The sequence below is a fragment of the Babylonia areolata genome, chromosome 10 (genome assembly GCF_041734735.1).
Source record: "Babylonia areolata isolate BAREFJ2019XMU chromosome 10, ASM4173473v1, whole genome shotgun sequence".
NCBI classification, from domain to species: domain Eukaryota; kingdom Metazoa; phylum Mollusca; class Gastropoda; order Neogastropoda; family Buccinidae; genus Babylonia; species Babylonia areolata.
The window spans coordinates 7,696,457-7,715,855 of record NC_134885.1 but is presented as its reverse complement, the minus strand read 5'-3'; the positions used below and the strand labels follow the sequence as shown (position 1 = coordinate 7,715,855).

General features: G+C 43.8%; 1 protein-coding gene across 1 annotated transcript; it reads right to left on the bottom strand.

Annotated features, from left to right (window-relative positions):
* Window positions 1–726: 726 nt before the first annotated feature.
* LOC143286425 (uncharacterized) lies at window positions 727–10,370 on the bottom strand. The gene is made up of 2 exons (XM_076593986.1): window positions 10,036–10,370; window positions 727–2,448 (listed from the first exon to the last, which is right to left on the bottom strand). Exons 1-2 carry the CDS (start codon window positions 10,185–10,187, stop codon window positions 1,476–1,478), a joined length of 1,125 nt encoding a protein of 374 aa, XP_076450101.1. The 5' UTR covers window positions 10,188–10,370; the 3' UTR covers window positions 727–1,475.
* Window positions 10,371–19,399: the final 9,029 nt, after the last annotated feature.

The following is a 19,399-nucleotide window of genomic DNA, read 5'->3' as shown; positions in this document are numbered from 1 at the left end:
AATTTCAAACAATAAATCTTCTCTTTGATTATTCTCAAAAAGGAGCAAACTTTAAAAAAAAAAAGATTGAGAATCAACACAAAATAGGATATTACTTATTATGATTGGTATATCAACAAGATGATTTAAAGCCATAAGGGTGGCCACCAATTCAGCTGTAAAAATTGAATGTCCCTTACCTAAATAATATGATTTTTCTGTTTTTAGATCAGGAATGACAAAAACAGATCCTGCACTGCTATCATCCAGGACCGAGCCATCAGTGTAAACTTTTAAATGATAATCAAAATTTTCTTCGAATTCAATTCTGACAGATGCTGCTATTATATGTAGAGATTCTCCTTTTGTTGTGTCAGAAGCACATATGTTGACGTTTGCTTTTGTTAACTCCCAGGGAGGGACAGGTGGCACCAGAACACGAGGTGCCATATCATGCAAATCAATGTCTGAAGAATTTAAAATATCTGAAACATATGTGCCAATGGTTTGTAGATTTGAATTATTTTGTGCATTTTTTGGAATGGAGAGTCCTCAATCAGGACGGGGAGAGGGGGTAGCAGTCAGGAACTCCCAATAAGATCATAAAACAATGTCGCCAAGTGCATATAATCATAAAGTCAAAGACACGTAATACAGTAGGTATGCAAGCACCTACGCATACAACCACACAAGCAAGCACACCCCCCCCACCCACCCCCCACCCCCCCAAAAAAAAAGAAAAGAAAAGAAAAAAAGAGTCAAACAAGAGTGGGAGAGAATAACAGGTGTACACTCGAAATACATGGTAATGTACACTAAAGAACTAAAATTTTTTTAAAAAAAACAACAACAACAACAACAACAAAAACCCAGACAAATGTAAGCAATTTTGGATGAACACTAATGACCACAAACATACATAGGTAAACATGCAGAAAAAGTGTTTGTGTGTGTGTGTGTGTGTGTGCGCGCGTGTGTGTGTGTGTGTGAGAGAGAGAGAGAGAGCTCGTGCAGTATCAATGTATCTTTTTATTCGTTTCATATCTGGCTCTTTTACCTTTTAGTGAAGATCTCTGTCCTCAATACCATCTTTTTATTTCTTGCTTTTCTCTCTCTCTCCCTCTCTCTCTATTTCTTTCTTCTATCTTTCTGTCCTTGTCTTTCATTGAGCAGAAAATCAAATACGCACGTTAAAAGTCCTCTAATTCATATCAGCGTTCGGTAGGTTATGGAAACAAAAAACATACACAGCACGCTCACACCCCCGAAAACAAAGTGTGGCTGCACACATGGCAAGGGGTGTAAACGGTCATACACGTAAAAGTCCACTTGAGAACATACGAATGAACGTACAAGTTGCAGCCCACGAACGAAGCAGAAGAAGAAGAAGACGAAGACGAACAACAAGAAGAAGAAGAACAAGATCTATCTCCGTTGCACTGGATATCCGGTATGACCCTCATTTTGCGCCTTTTTCAGCGATATCGCGGGGGTCGTCATCCAGAGTCCGAGGCATCTTCTTCAGCTCTAGCCATGGGGCTGGACTCTCTCGACTCCTCTGAGCTTGGATGCTTGCCCAGGCCGAGGGGTGTTGGCACGGGGGCGTCGGTGAGCTTGGTACTTCCTTTCACACGGCGGCAGTACTTGACAGCGACTGCGAGGATGACAGCGACGAGACAAATCCACCCAATTGCCCACGTGACCCACACCCAACTATGACAGCCACCAGAGTCCAACGCAGCATGGGACACAGCGTGCGAATCACCACCACCACCACCACCACCACCACCACCACCACCATCATCATCATCAGCAGCAGCAGGGGCACAGTCGTTCACGTCACCACCACCACCACCACCCTCTGTCACGTGACAGACCAAGCTCTCCTTCGCGTCAGATCCCAGGGACTTGGGCACGAGAAGGACCAGCAGGCTGCTGTTTCCACAGGCCATGTTCTTGGCCCGGTACAGAACGTGGTGGTGGTGGTCCTCACCCTCCTCCTCTTCCTCCTTGGCAGAGAAACGCCTCATGGAGCCGTCCCAGGTGTACCCATCTTCAGGGATGTGGTATCCCTTCAAGGGTCCTTTCACAAACACGTAGGACAGTTTCCTCTCCTTGGCGCAAGCCTCGTCTCTCCGGCCCACCCCCTTTTCCTCCCCCCTTCCAGCCCCCCCCTTCTCCACTGTCCACTCCAAACGGATGGCAGGGATGTACTCCACAGTGGGATGAGGGTCGGTGATGTTGCTGGTGAGGTTCTCGTAAAAACAGATGAAGTTGTCGAAGTGGTGATCCAGGGAGTCAGAGCGTTCGTAGGCGACCTGCAGAAGGTTTGGTGGGTCTCCTGCCCTGGACCCACACATAGTGGCGTCCTGCCTGAAGCTGGGCTCCACCCGGCTGAGCTCATCCCTCGTCGTCACCTTGGCCACCAGAACTGTCCCGTTGTCAGCCCAAAGACTGATTCGATAAAAGCTGAAACACAAGAGAAATGGAGGAGGTGGGGTTTGTGTGTGTGTGTGTGTGTGTGTGTGTTTTCCCTTCGTGTTTCTCTTCTATCAGGCCGGTTCCTCTGGTGACTATCAATTTAATCTCATGTTGATATTGATAGTAGCATTATTATTATTATTATTTTTTTTTTATACTGTATTATGTATTTATTTGATGTTTTATTTGTTTGATTTCATTACTTACTGTTTATGAATGTTGCCTGATACAAATAATAATAATGTCCATCAGTCGTCATCGTAAAATTTGAAGCACAACGTTGTGAGCACAGCGTAAGTTTTAACCAATTCACCGCCAGTCAATTCAGAGTACAGAATTCCCTTTTGGTAAAAACACAGAAAAGACAGTGGCTAAGAATAGCTGGGAATTCCCCCTGCGATGGATAGAAAATATGCGCTGTGCGCGTGCGTGAGTGAGAGGGCGTGCGCACGCGCGCGTACACACACACACACACTCACACACACACACACACACACACACACACACACACACACACACACTCACACACACACACACGCGCGCGTGCGCGCGCGCATGCATGTACGCATGCACGTGCACACACACACACACACACACACACACACACACACACACACACACACACACACACACAAATAAACTCAGAAGAAAGAAAGAAACACACACACACACACACACACACACACATACACACACACACACACACACACACACACACACACACACACACACACACACACACACACACACACACACACACACGCACACACACACACACACACACACACATGCACACACAGTAGAGAGAGACAGAGACAGACAGGGAGACAGGGAGACAAAGACAGAGACAGAGAGAGGCAGACACACTGACAGACAGGGACAAGCAGAGAACGAGAGTGAGAGAGAGAGGCGGGGGTGGGGGGTGGGGGTGGGGGGCGTTGGGGGGGGGGGGGAGAGAGACAGAGACAGAGAGACAGTGACAGAGACAGAACAGACAGAGACACAGACACAGAGAGACAGACAGACAGACGGACAAACAGTCAGTCTGAAACATCACTTGCTGAAATTCCATACCGGAAGCTCGAACATTATCCTGTGATATGAAACACCACAAACTCTCATGCCTCGTCTTTCCCCGCACACACCACACCACCACCAGCATCCATTTGCTTTCTCTCTCAACGCCCTTGTCATCATCATCATCATCATCATCATCAGCAGCAGCAGCAGTAGTAGCAGCAGCAGCAGCAGCAGTCGTAGTACAGAATACAGAGTACTTTTATATTCTCAACAAGAGAAATTCATTCGTGATGTTAAAACACACATAAACAATACATGGAAAACCAAAAGTCATTCAACATTGTATGCACAAAAGACATATAAAATGTGTAGATGTCAACCTAAGGCAACCCATGCGTACAATAGATAATCACAGTAGAGAAGAAAAAAATTACAACAACAATCAACAACAGAAACCTTTTTTTAAGGTAACTTAGAGTAAATCATACATACATCGTAACAGCTATACATGTGCGAATACAAAATCACAGAGAAAGGATAGGCATAAAATACACATAGAATAGCATCCTAAAAGCAGACATAAGACATATGATAATAACAACAACAATACTAAAAATAATAATAATAATAATAGTCGTAGTAATCATAGTAGTAGTAGCAGCAGCAGCAGCAGCAACAACAACAGCTCTTGTAGCTACAGATAGCGGTTGATGTATTTTTTAAGGCATGTTTATAGTCAACTGGATGATGTAAGGCGCTTTGAGCAGCATTTGTGCTGGATATCGCGCCATAGAAAAACTATGTGTTATTATTATTATTATTATTATTATTATTATTATTACAGTAGTACCGACAGGAGCAATTGCAGCAGCAAGTCGTCTAACCGCAACAGCGTTTACAAGATACAAAGACACGGTAGTTTAAAGCATGCCATTTATTTGTATTTGTATTTCTTTTTAACACAACATATTTCTCCGAGTGAAATTCGGGCTGCCCTCCCCAGGGAGAGCGCGTCGTTACACTACAGCGCCACCCCTTTTTTTGTATTTTCCCTGCGTGCAGTTTTATTTGTTTTTCCTATCGAAGTGGATTTTTCTACAGAATTTTGCAAGGAACAACCCTTTTGTTGCCGTGGGTTCTTTTACGTGCGCTAAGTGCATGCTGCACACGGGACCTCGGTTTATCGTCTCATCCGAGTTACTAGTGTCCAGACCACCACTCAAGGTCTAGTGGAGGGGGAGAAAATATCGGCGGCTGAGCCGTGATTCGAACCAGCGCGCTCAGATCCTCTCGCTTCCTAGGAGGACGCGTTACCTCTAGGCCATCACTCCACTTATTATTTTAGAAGTCACAGCAGTTTTTTTTTTCTTTTCTTTTTCCTACAACCTTGATAAACTTCAAAGGGTTCAGAACAATGCTGCTCGACTTATTTTCAGATCTTCCAAATTTGAACGTGTTGCTCCTCTCTTCCACTCTCTTCACTGGCTACCAGTTTCAAAAAGAATTGAATACAAGCTTTACGCTCTGACGTTTTCTGCCCTCTCAAGCTCTAACCCTCGCTACCTCTCTGACCGCCTTGAAGTGTACATTCCAACTCGTCACCTTCGTTCTGCTTCTGATACCAGGCTTTTAAAACTCCCTATTGTTAATTAAAAAGAAGAAACAGGGTCAAAGATCTGTTGTTGTTTTTTTTTTTTTTTTTTTTCCAGACTCCGTCATTGTGGAACAAAATCACCAGAAACTTTGCGTCACAATGTCTCGCTGAATGTTTTTAAGTCTGCTCTGAAAACACATCTTTTCCAGCAGCAGTAACAGTGTTGTTGTTTTTTTTATAATTTTTTTTTTATAATAACCTTGGTCTGATTTGGTTTTGGGTGCATGTTTTGTTGTGGAGAGGCTGTTTGCCGTGTGTGTGTGTGTGTGTGTGTGTGTGTGTGTGTGTGTGTGTGTGTGTGTGTGTGTGTGTGTGTGTGTGTGTGCGGCGGGGTGCTTGGGAGTGTCCATGCGTTCGTGTGTGCGTTCGTGTGCCTGAGTGCGTGTTGCAGGGATGTGTTTTCTGGAGGGCGCCATGCGTGGGTGGGTGGTTTCCCATGTTCAGTTGCGTGAGATTTTTTTTTTTTTTTTTTTTTTTTTTTGCACGTGCTTCCTTGAGTGTGAATGTGTGTGGGTGGGGGTCGGGAGGTGGAGAGGAGTATTGATGGGGGGGGGGGGGGGGGGGGGGGGGGGAGTGAGGAACGAAATATAAAGTGCTTTGAGCAGTATTTCTGGAGAAATGCGCTATATAAATCTGCATTATTATTATTATTATTATTATTATTATTATTATTATTATTATTATTATTATTATTATAACCTTCTCCTTTTTCAGCGTTCTTTCGGTCCTAACAGATTTCTCTGTATAAACTATAGGCTGCTTTCCCGTGGGAGAACACGTCACAACACTGAGAGAGCAACCCATTTGTGTGTGTGTGTGTGTGTGTGTGTGTGTGTGTGTGTGTGTGTGTGTGTGTGTGTGTGTGTGTGTGTGTGTGTGTGTGTGTGTGTGTGTAAGTGTGTGTGTGTGTGTTTGTGCGCGCGCGCGCGCGTGCGTTTGCTACCTGCAATTTTGCTTTCCTATCGAAGTGGATTTTTCAACAGAATTTTGCCAGGAACAACCCTTTTTGTTGCCATGGGTTCTTTTACGTGCGCTAAGTGCATACTAGTAGCACACGGGGAGGACCTCGGTTTATCGTCTCATCCAAATGACTAGCGTCTAGAGACCACCACTCAAGGTCTAGTGGAGGGGGAGAAAATACTGACGACTGTGGGAATCGAACCAGTGCTCTCAGATTCTCTCGCTTCCTGGGCAGACGCGTTACCACTTGGCCAACACTCTACTCACTTCTGCTGCACATGATACTGCACCGAGTTTCGAACAATACGTCTGTAGTTACTCATCAGGATGGGGCGCCCCTGGCTCTTGGGAAGAGCAAAACTGGTTGTGAATGACAGTCAAAAGACGACTTCCGACTGGAAGCGAAAGGTCGGATCTTCAACCCTTGCGATTGCCATTGTGCAACAAAACCCCGGACGTTTGTCGAACAAAAGGAGGTAGTTATTTCTGAATGGCATGCTGTATTATATTAACCCCCTTGGTTGCTACTGACCAGTACTCTTGTCTGTAAAAGGGTTGTCACCATTCCTGAGATAAGATGAGAATAATAATAATAATAATAATAATGGATACTTATATAGCACACTATCCAGAAATCTGCTCTAGGTGCTTTACAAAAACGCTTTTGTTAACATAATACATCATATCTATGTTACATACACACACCAAAATGTGACTACACACATACACACATACACACACACACACACACACACACACGCTGCATACATACATTTTAACATACATGTGTATCTAACAGCTACCCTAACACATACGCACACATAGGCAGGCACAAAATTACATAAACACACAATACACATTCATATATATGCATGTAGTTATGTACACATACATATGTATACACACATAGTCAAGCAAAGCACAGCTAACGCAAAGGAAGTGGACCTGCTACAATTGAACTTATTGCTGAGGGAAAAGGTGAGTTTTGAGACGAGATTTAAAAGATGCGAGGGAATCAGAATGACGGAGGTTATCAGGGAGCTTGTTCCACGTCTTTGGCGATTGAAAAAACTCAAAAGGTCAGGTTGTCAGTTATTGTAACCATTCTGCACCTGGGCTTCTTAACTCTCTCCATACGAACGGCGAAAGAGACGACGTTAACAGCGTTTCACCCCAGTTACCATCATCAAAATATTGCAAGCGGAAGGCTCTTATACTGAAGAGGTGAATGTTGGCAAAGAATATCACAATTCTGACGACGGAAGCTAAAGGTTGGGTCATTCAGACACCCACTGGACATCCGAGGGGTCTGTGTAGAGGAGAAGAGAGGACTGGCTGTACGGAGTGAGTTAAATCTCTTGGGACTGCCTTACCTTTATTCGTTAAAATCTTCTTCTTCTGCTTCTTCTTCTTCTTCGATCGTTCGTCGGCTACAACTTCATCGTTCACTCGTATGTACACGAGTGGGCTGCAACATGTATGACCATTTTTACCCCGCCATGTAGGCAGCCATACTTCGTTTTCGGGGGCGTGCATACAGCGTATGTTCTTGCTTCCATAACCCACTGAAACGGCTGACATGGATTACAGGATCTTCGATTGCGTATTTGATCTTCTGCTTGCGTACACACACACACACACACACACACACACACACACACACACACGAAGGGGGCTCAGGCACAAGCAAGTCTGCATAGTATGTTGTTGACCTGGGAGATCGAGAAAAAAAAAATCTCCGCCACCCTTTACTCACCAGGCGCCGTTACCGAGATTCGAACCCGGGACCCCCCAGATTGCAAGTTCAACGCTTTAACCACTCGGCTATTGCCACATTGATCTCGTTTCACCAGGGCTCAACAGTCAAGTCCCCCGTGGGGATGCCGGAGATCTTTCAGTGTAAACAGCATCCCCATCTTCTGGAAATTCTGTGCTCGAAATTCCCTCTTTTCTATCACTCTCTTTGTTTCTGCCTTTTTATTCCCCTTTCTTTCTTCCATCACTGTTGTCTCCCTTTTTCTGCCTTCCCAGTCCATTCTTCTTTCTGTTTTTCTAGCAAACATTGACACGTTTTTGTGTGTCTTCATGTTTTACATTTATTTGCTTATTTATCATCATTGTTGTCTTATTTATTTATTATTTTATATTATTATTATTATTACTACATTTTTTCATATTATAATTATTATTTATTTATTTATCTATCTATTTAAGTATTTATTTACTTATTTATGTACGCTTATCTATTATTTATTCACCTTTTTTTTCTCTCAAGGCCTGACTAAGCGCGTTGGGCTACGCCGCTGGTCAGGCATCTGCTTGGCAGATGTGGTGTAGCGTATATGGATTTGTCCGAACGCAGTGACGCCTCCTTTGCCCTGAGCTACTGAAACTGAAAACTGTGTATCGGTCAGCATAATAAGGCGAGCAAACCTTTATCTCACACTGAATTGCACACACACACACACACACACACACACATGTAGATAGATAGATAGATAGATAGACAGATAGATATAAACGATAATAATTATTGCTTCGGAATTCACGACCTTGTATGAATTTACGACAAACAGTCCCTGACTCACAACCGATTAAGAATTCATTTTAGGAAAAAAAGAAAAAAGAGTGTCGTAATTGCTGATGGTGGTACATGTCTGCATACACGAACTTTTTAACATCCATTCGTATCTGGATTGTGTGTGCGTTCATGTGTGTGTGTGTGTGTGTGTGTGTGTGTGAGAGAGAGAGAGAGAGAGAGAGAGAGATGATAATCCGAGGTCCCGTGTGCAGCATGCACTTAGCGCACGTAAAAGGACTCACGGCAACAAAGGGGTTGTTCTTGGCAAAATTCTGTAGAAAAATCCACTTCGCTAGGAAAAACAAATAAAACTGCACGCAGGAAAAAATACAAAAAAATTAAAACAACAACAGCAACAACAACAACAACAACACAAAAACAAAAACAAAACAAAAAACGGGTGGCGCTGTAGTGTAGCGACGCGCACTCCCTGGGGAGAGCAGCCCGAATTTCACACAGAGAAATCTGGTGTGATAAAACAAACAAACAAACAAACAAACAAAAACAACAACAACAACAAAAAACCACAAAAAAACAGCAACAAAAAGCAAACAAACAAACAAAAAAACAACAACCAAAAACAAATACAAATATAGAGATACAGACAGAATAGGCAAAACGGGAATGGCGGATAGGCGAAACTGGCACAAAAAACAACAACAAAAAACAAACATGGGAATAGGCGTATCGGACCTGCCCTGCAGACCTCTGAGAGCAAGGGATCGAATCTCACACTCTGAAGGCGGGCGCCATTTCATCTCCCCTGCCCCCCCTGCCCCCCCCGCCCCCCCCCCCCCCCCCGCTCCCCTCGACCCCCGAAGGCCCCCCTGCCCCCTTCCCCCACGCCCCCCCCCACCCCCCCGTACAGTATCCCCCATCGTCCACCCTCCGCCCTCCGCTGGTCTTTAGTATGAGAAGATAAACTGGCGTCGCGTGTTACGAAATGTTTGCTTGAATCTTGACCCAAGCACCTATAAATGATCATCGATTTGTTCCGGCACTAGAAGCTTAGAAAGATTCGTCATAGATGTTTATAATAAGTTTTTTTCATAAATCTGTGAAAGTACCGGCGTTTTTTTTGTTTTTTTTTGTTTTGTTTTTTTCTTTTTTTTTAATTTATTTATTTTCATACCGAGGTTTCGGTACCGCACCTGTCCTAAATTTAACACGGACAGTTGAACAACAGAAATACCTCGAAAACGGAGTGTGGCTGCCGGCCTTCATGGCATGGGGTAAAAACGGTCATACACGTTAAAGCCCACTCGTGAACATACGAGTGCCGAACGTGGAACGTGGGAGTTGCAGCCCACGAACGAAGAAGAAGAAGAAGAAGAAGAAGAAGAAGATAAGGATCACTCACCTGGCATTAGGAGAACCCAAGTCACAGCGAACAATTTGAATTTCAGTTTTAACAGCCTTCACTTTCCACTTCAGTTCTGAAGACAAAGTGTGTCTTGTCCAAGCCAACCAAGCACAAACAACAACGACCATTGTTTTTAAACTGGCAGCCATGACTGTGCGAGGATTTTGAGATCATAGATGAGGACGGGAGGGGAAAAAAAGAGAGAGAGAGAGAGAGAGAGAGAGAAAAAAAAAAGACGTTTGCACACGAGCAGAGACAAGAAGTGTCTAGTAATCGCTGGTTGTCGGAGGCTTAAGTCACACTGGGTTTTTCCGTTTTTATAGAAAACTCATTTCTTTTTCGGAAAGAATCTAGCTCTATATGTGTGAATACGCTCGCAGTGTGTGTGTGTGTGTGTGTGTGTGTGTGTGTGTGTGTGTGTGTGTGTGTGTGTGTGTGTGTATGTGTGTGTGTGTGTGTGTGTGTGTGTGTGTGTGTGTGTGTGTGTGTGTGTGTGACGGATTTATTGATCAACAGTGGTGTGGCGTGTTGTCAGTATCTGCACTTGGTGTCATTTTCTGTGGCATTGTGAGTGCTGAGTGATGTGAGTCAGAATGCTCATATCCTATACTCATAATTATATTATATCCATGTATCATTTGACTGAGCACACTGCAGGCGGTGGGAAGTCACTTCGCAAGGAAACAAAAACGTTAGGAACTGGTTGTGCAACTCCGTCAGTGACCAGCTTCTCTGTCTGTCTGTCTGTCTGTCTGTCTGTCTGTCTCTCTCTCTCTCTCTCTCAATAAAGGAATCATGATGCAAAAGATTATGACAGGTAATGCACCACCAACATTAACAGACAAATTTTCTGTAAATTCATCAAGGAATCCCCCCCCCCCAAAGTCCATATCCCAATTCCAAGAATTGACTTGTTCAAATCCAGTCTGTTTTACTCAGGCGCCACCCTATGGAACTCACTCCCAGAAACAATTAAACAACACCATTGCCCAACCACCTTAAAAAAAACATTGCCTTTCCCACCTTATGCCATAATGTGTAATGTAAATCGTTCATTTTATTGATACTGTTTGTCAAATGTGTATGGTTGACAGAACCTTCCTCACCCTCTATCCTCCATTCTGATGTGTAATGCGGTGTGTGTTGTGTGTGTTTGTTTCTTTGATTTTGTTCCTTTTTTTTTCTTTCTTTTTTTTCTTTTTTTTTTTTTACCTATGCATTTTACTAACACCATGCTAGTGCCTGTATGTCACGTGTGTGTGTGTGTGTGTGTGTGTGTGTGTGTGTGTGTGTGTGTGTGTGTGTGTGTGTGTGTGTGTTCATGTGTGCACGTGTGTGTGTGTGTGTGTGTGGTTGTTGTTTTGTTTTGATTTATGCATATTTTTTTCCTCTGTTGTGTATCTCTACTAACACCATGCTTTCATTTTTATTAAATATTGTGTAGTGTAGACCCTATTCAGGGCGGGGACTGGATGTAAAAAAAAGCACACCAGTGCTTATCTATTTTCCTCGAAATAAAGAATTTGTCTTGTCTTGTCTTGTCTTGTCTTGTCTTGTCTCTCTGTGTGAAAGAAACTGGGTTTCGAACATCCGCTGTAAATTGCACATGTTTGGATTTCAATGGTTACGTTTGGTTAAACCAAGGCGTAGAGAGTATTGACGAATTTTTAACTCACTCAGTACGGCCAGTCCTCTCTTCTCCTCTACACAGACCCCTCGGATGTCCAGTGGGTGTCTGAATGACCCAACCTTTAGCTTCCGTCGTCAGAATTGTGGTATTCTTTGTCAACATTCACCTCTTCAGTGTAAGAGCCTTCCGCTGGTAATATTTTGATGGTGGTTATTGGGGTGAAACGCTGTTAACGTCGTCTCTTTCGCCGTTCGTATGGAGAGAGTTAAAAGAGTGTTTAATTAAAGAAAGGGTAGTTGCATGCAGGTGGCAGGAATGGTATTTTCATGTTAGTAATAGCGAGATGATTGAATGTTTACAGAACATTCTGCACCGTACCGGATGTCAAAACGTATTTACTTTTCAACATAAATCGACACTTAAAAGTATTCAAGGGCAAGATTCAGGCTTGGTATTTCTGAAACTGAAGTACATTATTACCGATATGGAATACATAATGCAACTGATCTAAGGTGCAAACTTTGCAACGAGGAGGAAGAAAAATAAACTATATTTCGTTTAACTTGTCCTGTATTGCATGACTTAGGAACAAGGTATATATCATCCAAATTCTGTAAATTTCCCAGTCAGCATAGATTAGCATTACTCATGGCTTCTCGGCATGAACAGATCATTCGCAATTTATCAATTCATTTGTTTAACCCTTTCACCGCCAAGCTCGCATTTATGCACAGGCGTGGCAGAGGACCTATGTCACTGAAAGGTGACCATTCATAAATCTGTTATCCATGAACCTACTGCTCTTAATGTTCGGTGGTAGGATAAGGCCATATTTTCTATACATCGGAGGGGGAATCCCCAGCTATATTCAGCCACTGTATTTTCTGTGTTTATACCACAAGGAAATTCTGTACTCTAAATTGACTGGCGGTGAAAGGGTTAAAGCAATCAGACTGCGATCAACTCTGATGCCTTAGAATACTGAAGTTTGTTCCTGATGACATGACCGCTTATTTCTTGTTGTTTCTCTTACATAATCCCCTTCAAGAGGGGCAAGGGCCTATACATTAATAACTTATCCGTGTCCGTATCTGTATCTCTCTCCGTGTGCATGTGCATGTGTGTGTGTGTGTGTGTGTGTGTGTGTGTGTGTGTGAATGAGAGAGAGTGAGAGTGAGAGAGAGACAGAGGCAGAGAGACAGATAGAGAGACAGAGACAGAGTGATAGGGAGAATGAGAGAGAGACAGACAGACAGAGATGGAGAGGCAGAGAGGCAGACACACAGAGAGAGACTGGGTGTGCGATGAATCAGTGACTCTCTCTCTTCGTGAGAGAGAGAGAGAGAGAGAGAGAGAGAGAGAGAGAGAGACAGACAGACAGACAGACAGACAGACAGACAGACAGAGAGACAGACAGACAGACAGACAGACAGAGGCAGAGAGATATAGGAATTGCAGTTCCACAATAGCAAAGGCAAAGTGTCTTATTATTGCTGTTATTAAGGGAACAACGCAGTTATGTGTCGATCGTCGACCAGTCAAGGGGAAGGGTCACTAGAGACACGGAAGGGAAGTAATCCGCTGTGGTCTTCCGGCGGAACTCGAAGGGACAGAACAACATCCGGTCGAAAGACTTCGGCCTGAACTGAAACACAGAAGAGCATTATACTGATTGCGAACAAAGGGTGCATGAACTAGAAATTGAGATAGGATGTCACTGCAACAAAGCGGAGTGGTCAATGAAGCGTTGGACTTTCAATCTGAGGGGCCTGGGTTCGAATCTTGGTAAAAAAAAAAAAAAAAAAAAAAAAAAAAGTAAATAAATAACGGTGCCTGGTGGGTAAAGCGTGGAGATTTCTCTCTCCCCCCCCCCCCCCATCCAGAACTGCCAGTGTCTGAACCCCCCCTTCGTGTGTATACACACGGGGAAGATCAATTACGCATGTTAAGGATCCTATAATCCATGATAGCGTTCTGAGGGTTATGGAAACCAAAGACACCACCCAGCATGCACCTCCCCCGAAAATGGAGCATGGCTACCTACATGGCGGGGTAAATAAAGAAAACGGTCATACACGTAAAATGGTACATGTCTGTATGAGTGTGTATATTTGCGTGACAAAAACCCAGTTGGGTAACACACAGGAAACGAATGATGAGCGCCCAATGGCAGCTGTCAGTAGGTTCTGCCCAGGTAGGCAGCCTGTTGTGCAAATGATTTGGTGTTTGCAATGCGCCTAAAGCTTGGTCTCCGACTAAGGGTAGAAGTATGCACGTCATCTTCAAGAGGGAAAGACATGTGATATGTCCATTGAGGCTTCTGGTCCACAGTATCTTTCTGATCTCATTCATCCTTCACATACCCTCACGCCAACTCCGCTCTACTTCTGACGCTCCTATGCTCGAACCAAAACGAAAAGCTAACGCAGTTTTTCATACCAAGCCCCCTTTCTTTGGAATCAGCTTCCTCGGCCTCTCCGTCACTCGTCTTCGCTGCAATCTTTTAAATCCAGTCTGAAGACCCACATTTCCCCCTCCTGATTAATTCTCAATAGCTCATCCCTTTCCAATATGAACTAAAATTACTATTAGTGAGTGAGTTTTTTTTATAGTGTCAGACATTGTTGGTAGTATTTTTGATTGTGTACTATTTACGATTGTGTGCTATGACTTGTGTGTGAGTGTGCGCGTGTGCTCGTGCGTATTGTAGGGGTGGGGATAAATAATTTTTGATAATGTTTGGTATCTTGTGTTCATTTTTTTTTTCCCTTTTTGATATTCTATTATTTCATATGCATTCTATTTGTAAACGCCTATGGCTTATTTTCAAGATTAGGCGTAAATGCTCATAATAATAATAATAATTGTTATATTATTATTATGATAAGAAAGCACGTGGAGTTACAGAGGATGAACTAACTGCATCTTCTGGATGAATGTAGTAACTATGTGCTCCGTGCGTGTGTGTGTGTGTGTGTGTGTGTGTGCGTGCGTGCGTACGTGCGTGCGAGCGCGCGCGCGCGCATGTGTGCATGTGTGTGTGTAATCCGTAACTATGTCTTGTGGAAGATCCAGCCTGTGCTCACAATTTATATGCTTTTTATCTGTTTGTTGTGGTTATTTTTGGCGTCAGTAATTCCTTTGACGGATCTCACGACAAAATGAATTGAGCTCTGTAGTTCTAGGCCACACTTCCGCTGACGAGTCGGCTCGTCGGTGTTTCTTTAACTCTCTCATTACGAACGGCGAAAGAGACGACGTTAACAGCGTTTCAACCCAATTACCATCATCGAAATATTGCAAGCGGAAGGCTTTTATACTGAAGAGGTGAATGTTGACAAAGAATACCACAATTCTGACGACGGAAGCTAAAGGTTGGGTCACTCAGACACCCACTGGACATCCGAGGGGTCTGTGTAGAGGAGAAGAGAGGACTGGCCGTACTGAGTGAGTTAAGAAAGGTGGCAGGCAGAATGGTCAAGAGATCATCCGTGAAGTTCTGGGTTCGAATCCTGATCTCATCCTTTTTTGACCAAGTTGGACTGGAAAATCAAACGGAAAGTCCAATCATTCGGATGAGACGATAAAATATCTTAAACTTTTGTCAATCTGTGATATAAGCCGAGTGTTGGGCCTGACACAAATGACTTTGAGCGAATGCAAGCACGCCTCCTTGAGAAACCAGCTGAAACTGTAAAGGTGTGTGTGACCTCATTGAATTCAGACACAGCTTACAGGACAGGATATAAGTCATCACTCTGCAACTGGACCCTTTTCCTCGTAGGAGTGCATTATGTTTGTTCAGCAAACTCAATGACACAAGTGATAAGCGCGGACGTACGTGCGTGTGCTTGTGTGTGTGCTTGTGTGTGTGCGTGCGTGCGTGCGTGCGTGTGTGTGTGTGTGTACACGCGCGCGTGTTCATCATCATGATGTATTTATCGGAGGGAGAGGAGTATGTTTAAAGCCGGGAACATTTATAAAGAAGGCAAAGATTATTATGTGACGTTTCTAGTCTTGGTCTAGTGACTAATTCTATGTCAGAATGACTGTTCAGAATTTGTTCTTGCTCGTTAAATCACCGATTCGATTTGCTTCGTTGCCTTTTAACGTTTTCTATAACTCAGATAATGCATAGTTATGTTGTTAATGCCTATCCTCCAGGCCCGGGCAGATGTCAAATGATTAGATATTCTTGACACTTGTGTATCAACACGAGAGAGAGAGAGAGAGAGAGAGAGAGAGAGAGAGAGAGAGAGACAGAGACAGAGAGAGAGAGAGAGAGAGAGAGAGAGAGAGAGAGAGAGAGAGAGAGAGAGAGAGAGAGAGAGAGAGAGTTAACAGATAGGCAGACAGACTGACAGAAAAAAAGAGCCACATTCGCTCACAAAATTCAAAACACACACACACACACACACACACACACACACACACAAAGAAAAGTCCAAACCTTGTCTCAGTTCTTTTCCTATATATGTATTATATTCTTCTCCAGTATACCACCTATTGTGAAATGACATGTAAAATCTTTCTTTAAAAAAACACACACATACACATACAAACCCCCACCCCCCCGAAAAAAAAACAAACAAAAAAAAAACAGCAATATAAGAAAGAAAATATACGTCTGTCCTTCTTTGAAAGGCATTGGGATGCCACTGCATACAACACGAAATGCAGGGCAGGTAAGCTAAGAATATATACTAATCTATAAAAACCACGAATAGAAGTGGGAGAACAAGATAGTTAAGTTGATGAAAGTTGAAAACAGAACAGAAAGGTCGAGGAAAGTCGAAAACAGAATAGAAAAAGACGAGGTATGTTAAAGAAAACAGGATAGCAAAGTCGAGGATAGGATCGCAAAGTCGAGGCACGTTGAAAGTCGAGGATAGCACTGTTGAGGCAGGTTATAAAGAGGATAGCACTGTTGAGGCAGGTTGAAAACAGGATAGCACTGTTGAGGCAGGCTGAAAGCAGGATAGCAAAGTTGAGGCAGGTTGAAGCAAAGTCGAGGCAGTTTGAAAACAGGATAGCAAAGTTGAGGCAGGTTGAAAACAGGATAGCACTGTCGAGGCAGGTTGAAAAGAGGATAGCAAAGTTGAGGCAGGTTGAAAACAGGATAGCACTATCGAGGCAGGTTGAAAAAAGGATAGCAAAGTCGAGGCAGGTTGAAGCAAAGTCGAGGCAGGCTGAAAACAGGATAGCACTGCCGAGGCAGGTTGAAAAGACGATAGCTCTGTTGAGGCAGGTTGAAAAGAGGATAGCAAAGTCGAGGCAGGTTGAAAAGAGGACAGCAAAGCCGAGGCAGGTTGAAAAGAGGATAGCTCTGTCGAGGCAGGTTGAAAAGAGGATAGCTCTGTTAAGGCAGGTTGAAAAGAGGATAGCTCTGTCAAGGCAGGCTGAAAAGAGGATAGCTCTGTCAAGGCAGGTTGAAAAGAGGACAGCAAAGCCGAGGCAGGTTGAAAAGAGGATAACAAAGTCGAGGCAGGTTGAAGCAAAGTCGAGGCAGGCTGAAAACAGGATAGCAAAGTTGAGGCAGGTTGAAAACAGGATAGCAAAGTTGAGGCAGGTTGAAAACAGGATAGCAAAGTTGAGGCAGGTTGAAAACAGGATAGCAAAGTTGAGGCAGGTTGAAAACAGGATAGCAAAGTCGGGTAAGTTACAGGAAATAGGACAGAAAAGTCGAGGACGGTAGAAAACAGGATGATAGCAAAGTAAAGGAAGATTGAAACAGGATAGCAAAGCTGAGAATTGTGTAATACACAGGATGGCAAAATCCAGCAAAGTTGTTAACAACAGGATAACACAGTCAAGGATGGTTAAAACAGGATGATAGCAAAGTGAAGGTGGTTGAAAACAGGATGACAGCAAAGTCGAGGAAGGTTGGGAGTAGGATAGTAACGTAAAGAAGGTTGAAAACCTAATGGTAAAGTCGAGAAAGGTTGAAAACAGGATGACAGAAAATTCGAGGAATGTTATAAACTGGATAGCAAAGTCGAAGAAGGTTGAAAGGATGATGACAGCAAAGTAGATGATGATTGAAAGCTGGATAGAAAAATTGAGGAATGTGTAATACACAGGATGGCAAAGTCGAGCAAAGTTATAAACTGGATAGTAATTTCCAGCAAAGTCGACGAAGGTTGGAAACAAGATAGCAAAGTAAAGGAGATTGAAAACAGGACAACAAAGTCGAGAAAGGTTGAAAACAGGATATTAGCAAAATCGAGGAAGGTTGGAAGCAGGATAGCAACGTTTAGGAATGTTTAGGAAAAAAAAAAACCAACAACAAAAAAACAGGATAGCAAATTCTAGGAAGGCTGAAAGCAGGAAGATAGCAAAGCCAAGGACGGTTGAAAACTGGATGAGAACAAAGTAAAGGAAGACTGGAATCAGTGCTGCAAAGTAAAGGATGGTTGAAAACAGAAAAAAATGACAAAGAATGACAAAGGCTGAAAACAGGACAAGAGCAAAGTCGAGGACGGTTGAACACACAGGATGAGAGCCAAGTAGAGGAAGATTACAAAACAGGATGATAGCAAAGCCGAGGACGGTTGAACACACAGGATGAGAGCCAAGTAGAGGAAGATTACAAAACAGGATGATAGCAAAGCCGAGGACGGTTGGACACACAGGATGAGAGCCAAGTAAAAGGATGTCGAGGACGGTTGAAAACCGGATGAGAGCAAAGTAAAAGAAGACTGGAAACAGTGTTGCAAAGTAATGCACTGGAAACAGTGTTGCAAAGTAATGTAAACGACACTGCGGGAGGAAGGTTGAAAAAAAAACAGGATGAGATGACAGCAAAAAAAAATAGAAAATAAAAAATAAAAAAAAAAAAATATAAAAAAAGGTCGAGGAAGGATGATCGGGAAGAAGGGATGAGCGGAAAGCTGAGGAATGTTTATAAAGCAAGGATGGCTTTTGAAAGTCAAGATGTGGGTTGTGAAAACAAAAAGTTACGAAGCATCCCCAACGGGTGGGGTAGGGGGGGGGGAACTGGGGTGGGGGGTGGGGGGTTTGGGGGGGGAGGGGACAAGACAGGTGGAGAAGAAGAAGAAGAAGAAGAAGAAGAACAGGCCCCCCTACCCAGGGTCACTCATTTATCCCTCTCCCACGAGGTCCCCCTCGAGATCAGACTGCATCTGACTGAGCACGCCTGCCACAGACTCCTGACCGACATCCTCCAGGCTACCTTTGTCCTGGTCATCGATGTAGCCCGGGATGACGGAGGACAGAGGCAGTCTGCCCGCACGGGAACCCTTATCATTGGCTCCCTCTCCCTTCCTTGTCTTGGTCCTTCCAGAGGAGTCCGAGAAATCCAAGTCTGCAGAGCATGCATGTATTGTTTTCGTGTGAGGCACTTACTTGGGGCCCACTTTTTTTTCTTTTTTTTGGGGGGGGGGGGGGGGGGGGGGGGGGGGGGGGGGGGCGGGGAGTGGGGGTAGGGAGGGGGGTTGGGGAAGCGTAGGGATTGGTGGTGGTGGTAGTAGGGGTGGTGGGAGTTTGCGACATGTAAAGACTACATTCTTCTTCTGCTATAGTTGTTATTATCGTCATTCTTAATGTTAGTAGTGATAGTAGAAGTATTCCTTTATTTATTATTATTGTTATTTTTTCTTCTCCGTTTATTTCGTTCGTTCTTTCTTTTGCTTGCTTGTTCTTCTACCCCTCCCCCCCCTCCCCCCCCCGGCCTCTACAGTCCTTCGTTCCCTTCCTCTTTATTGCCACTCA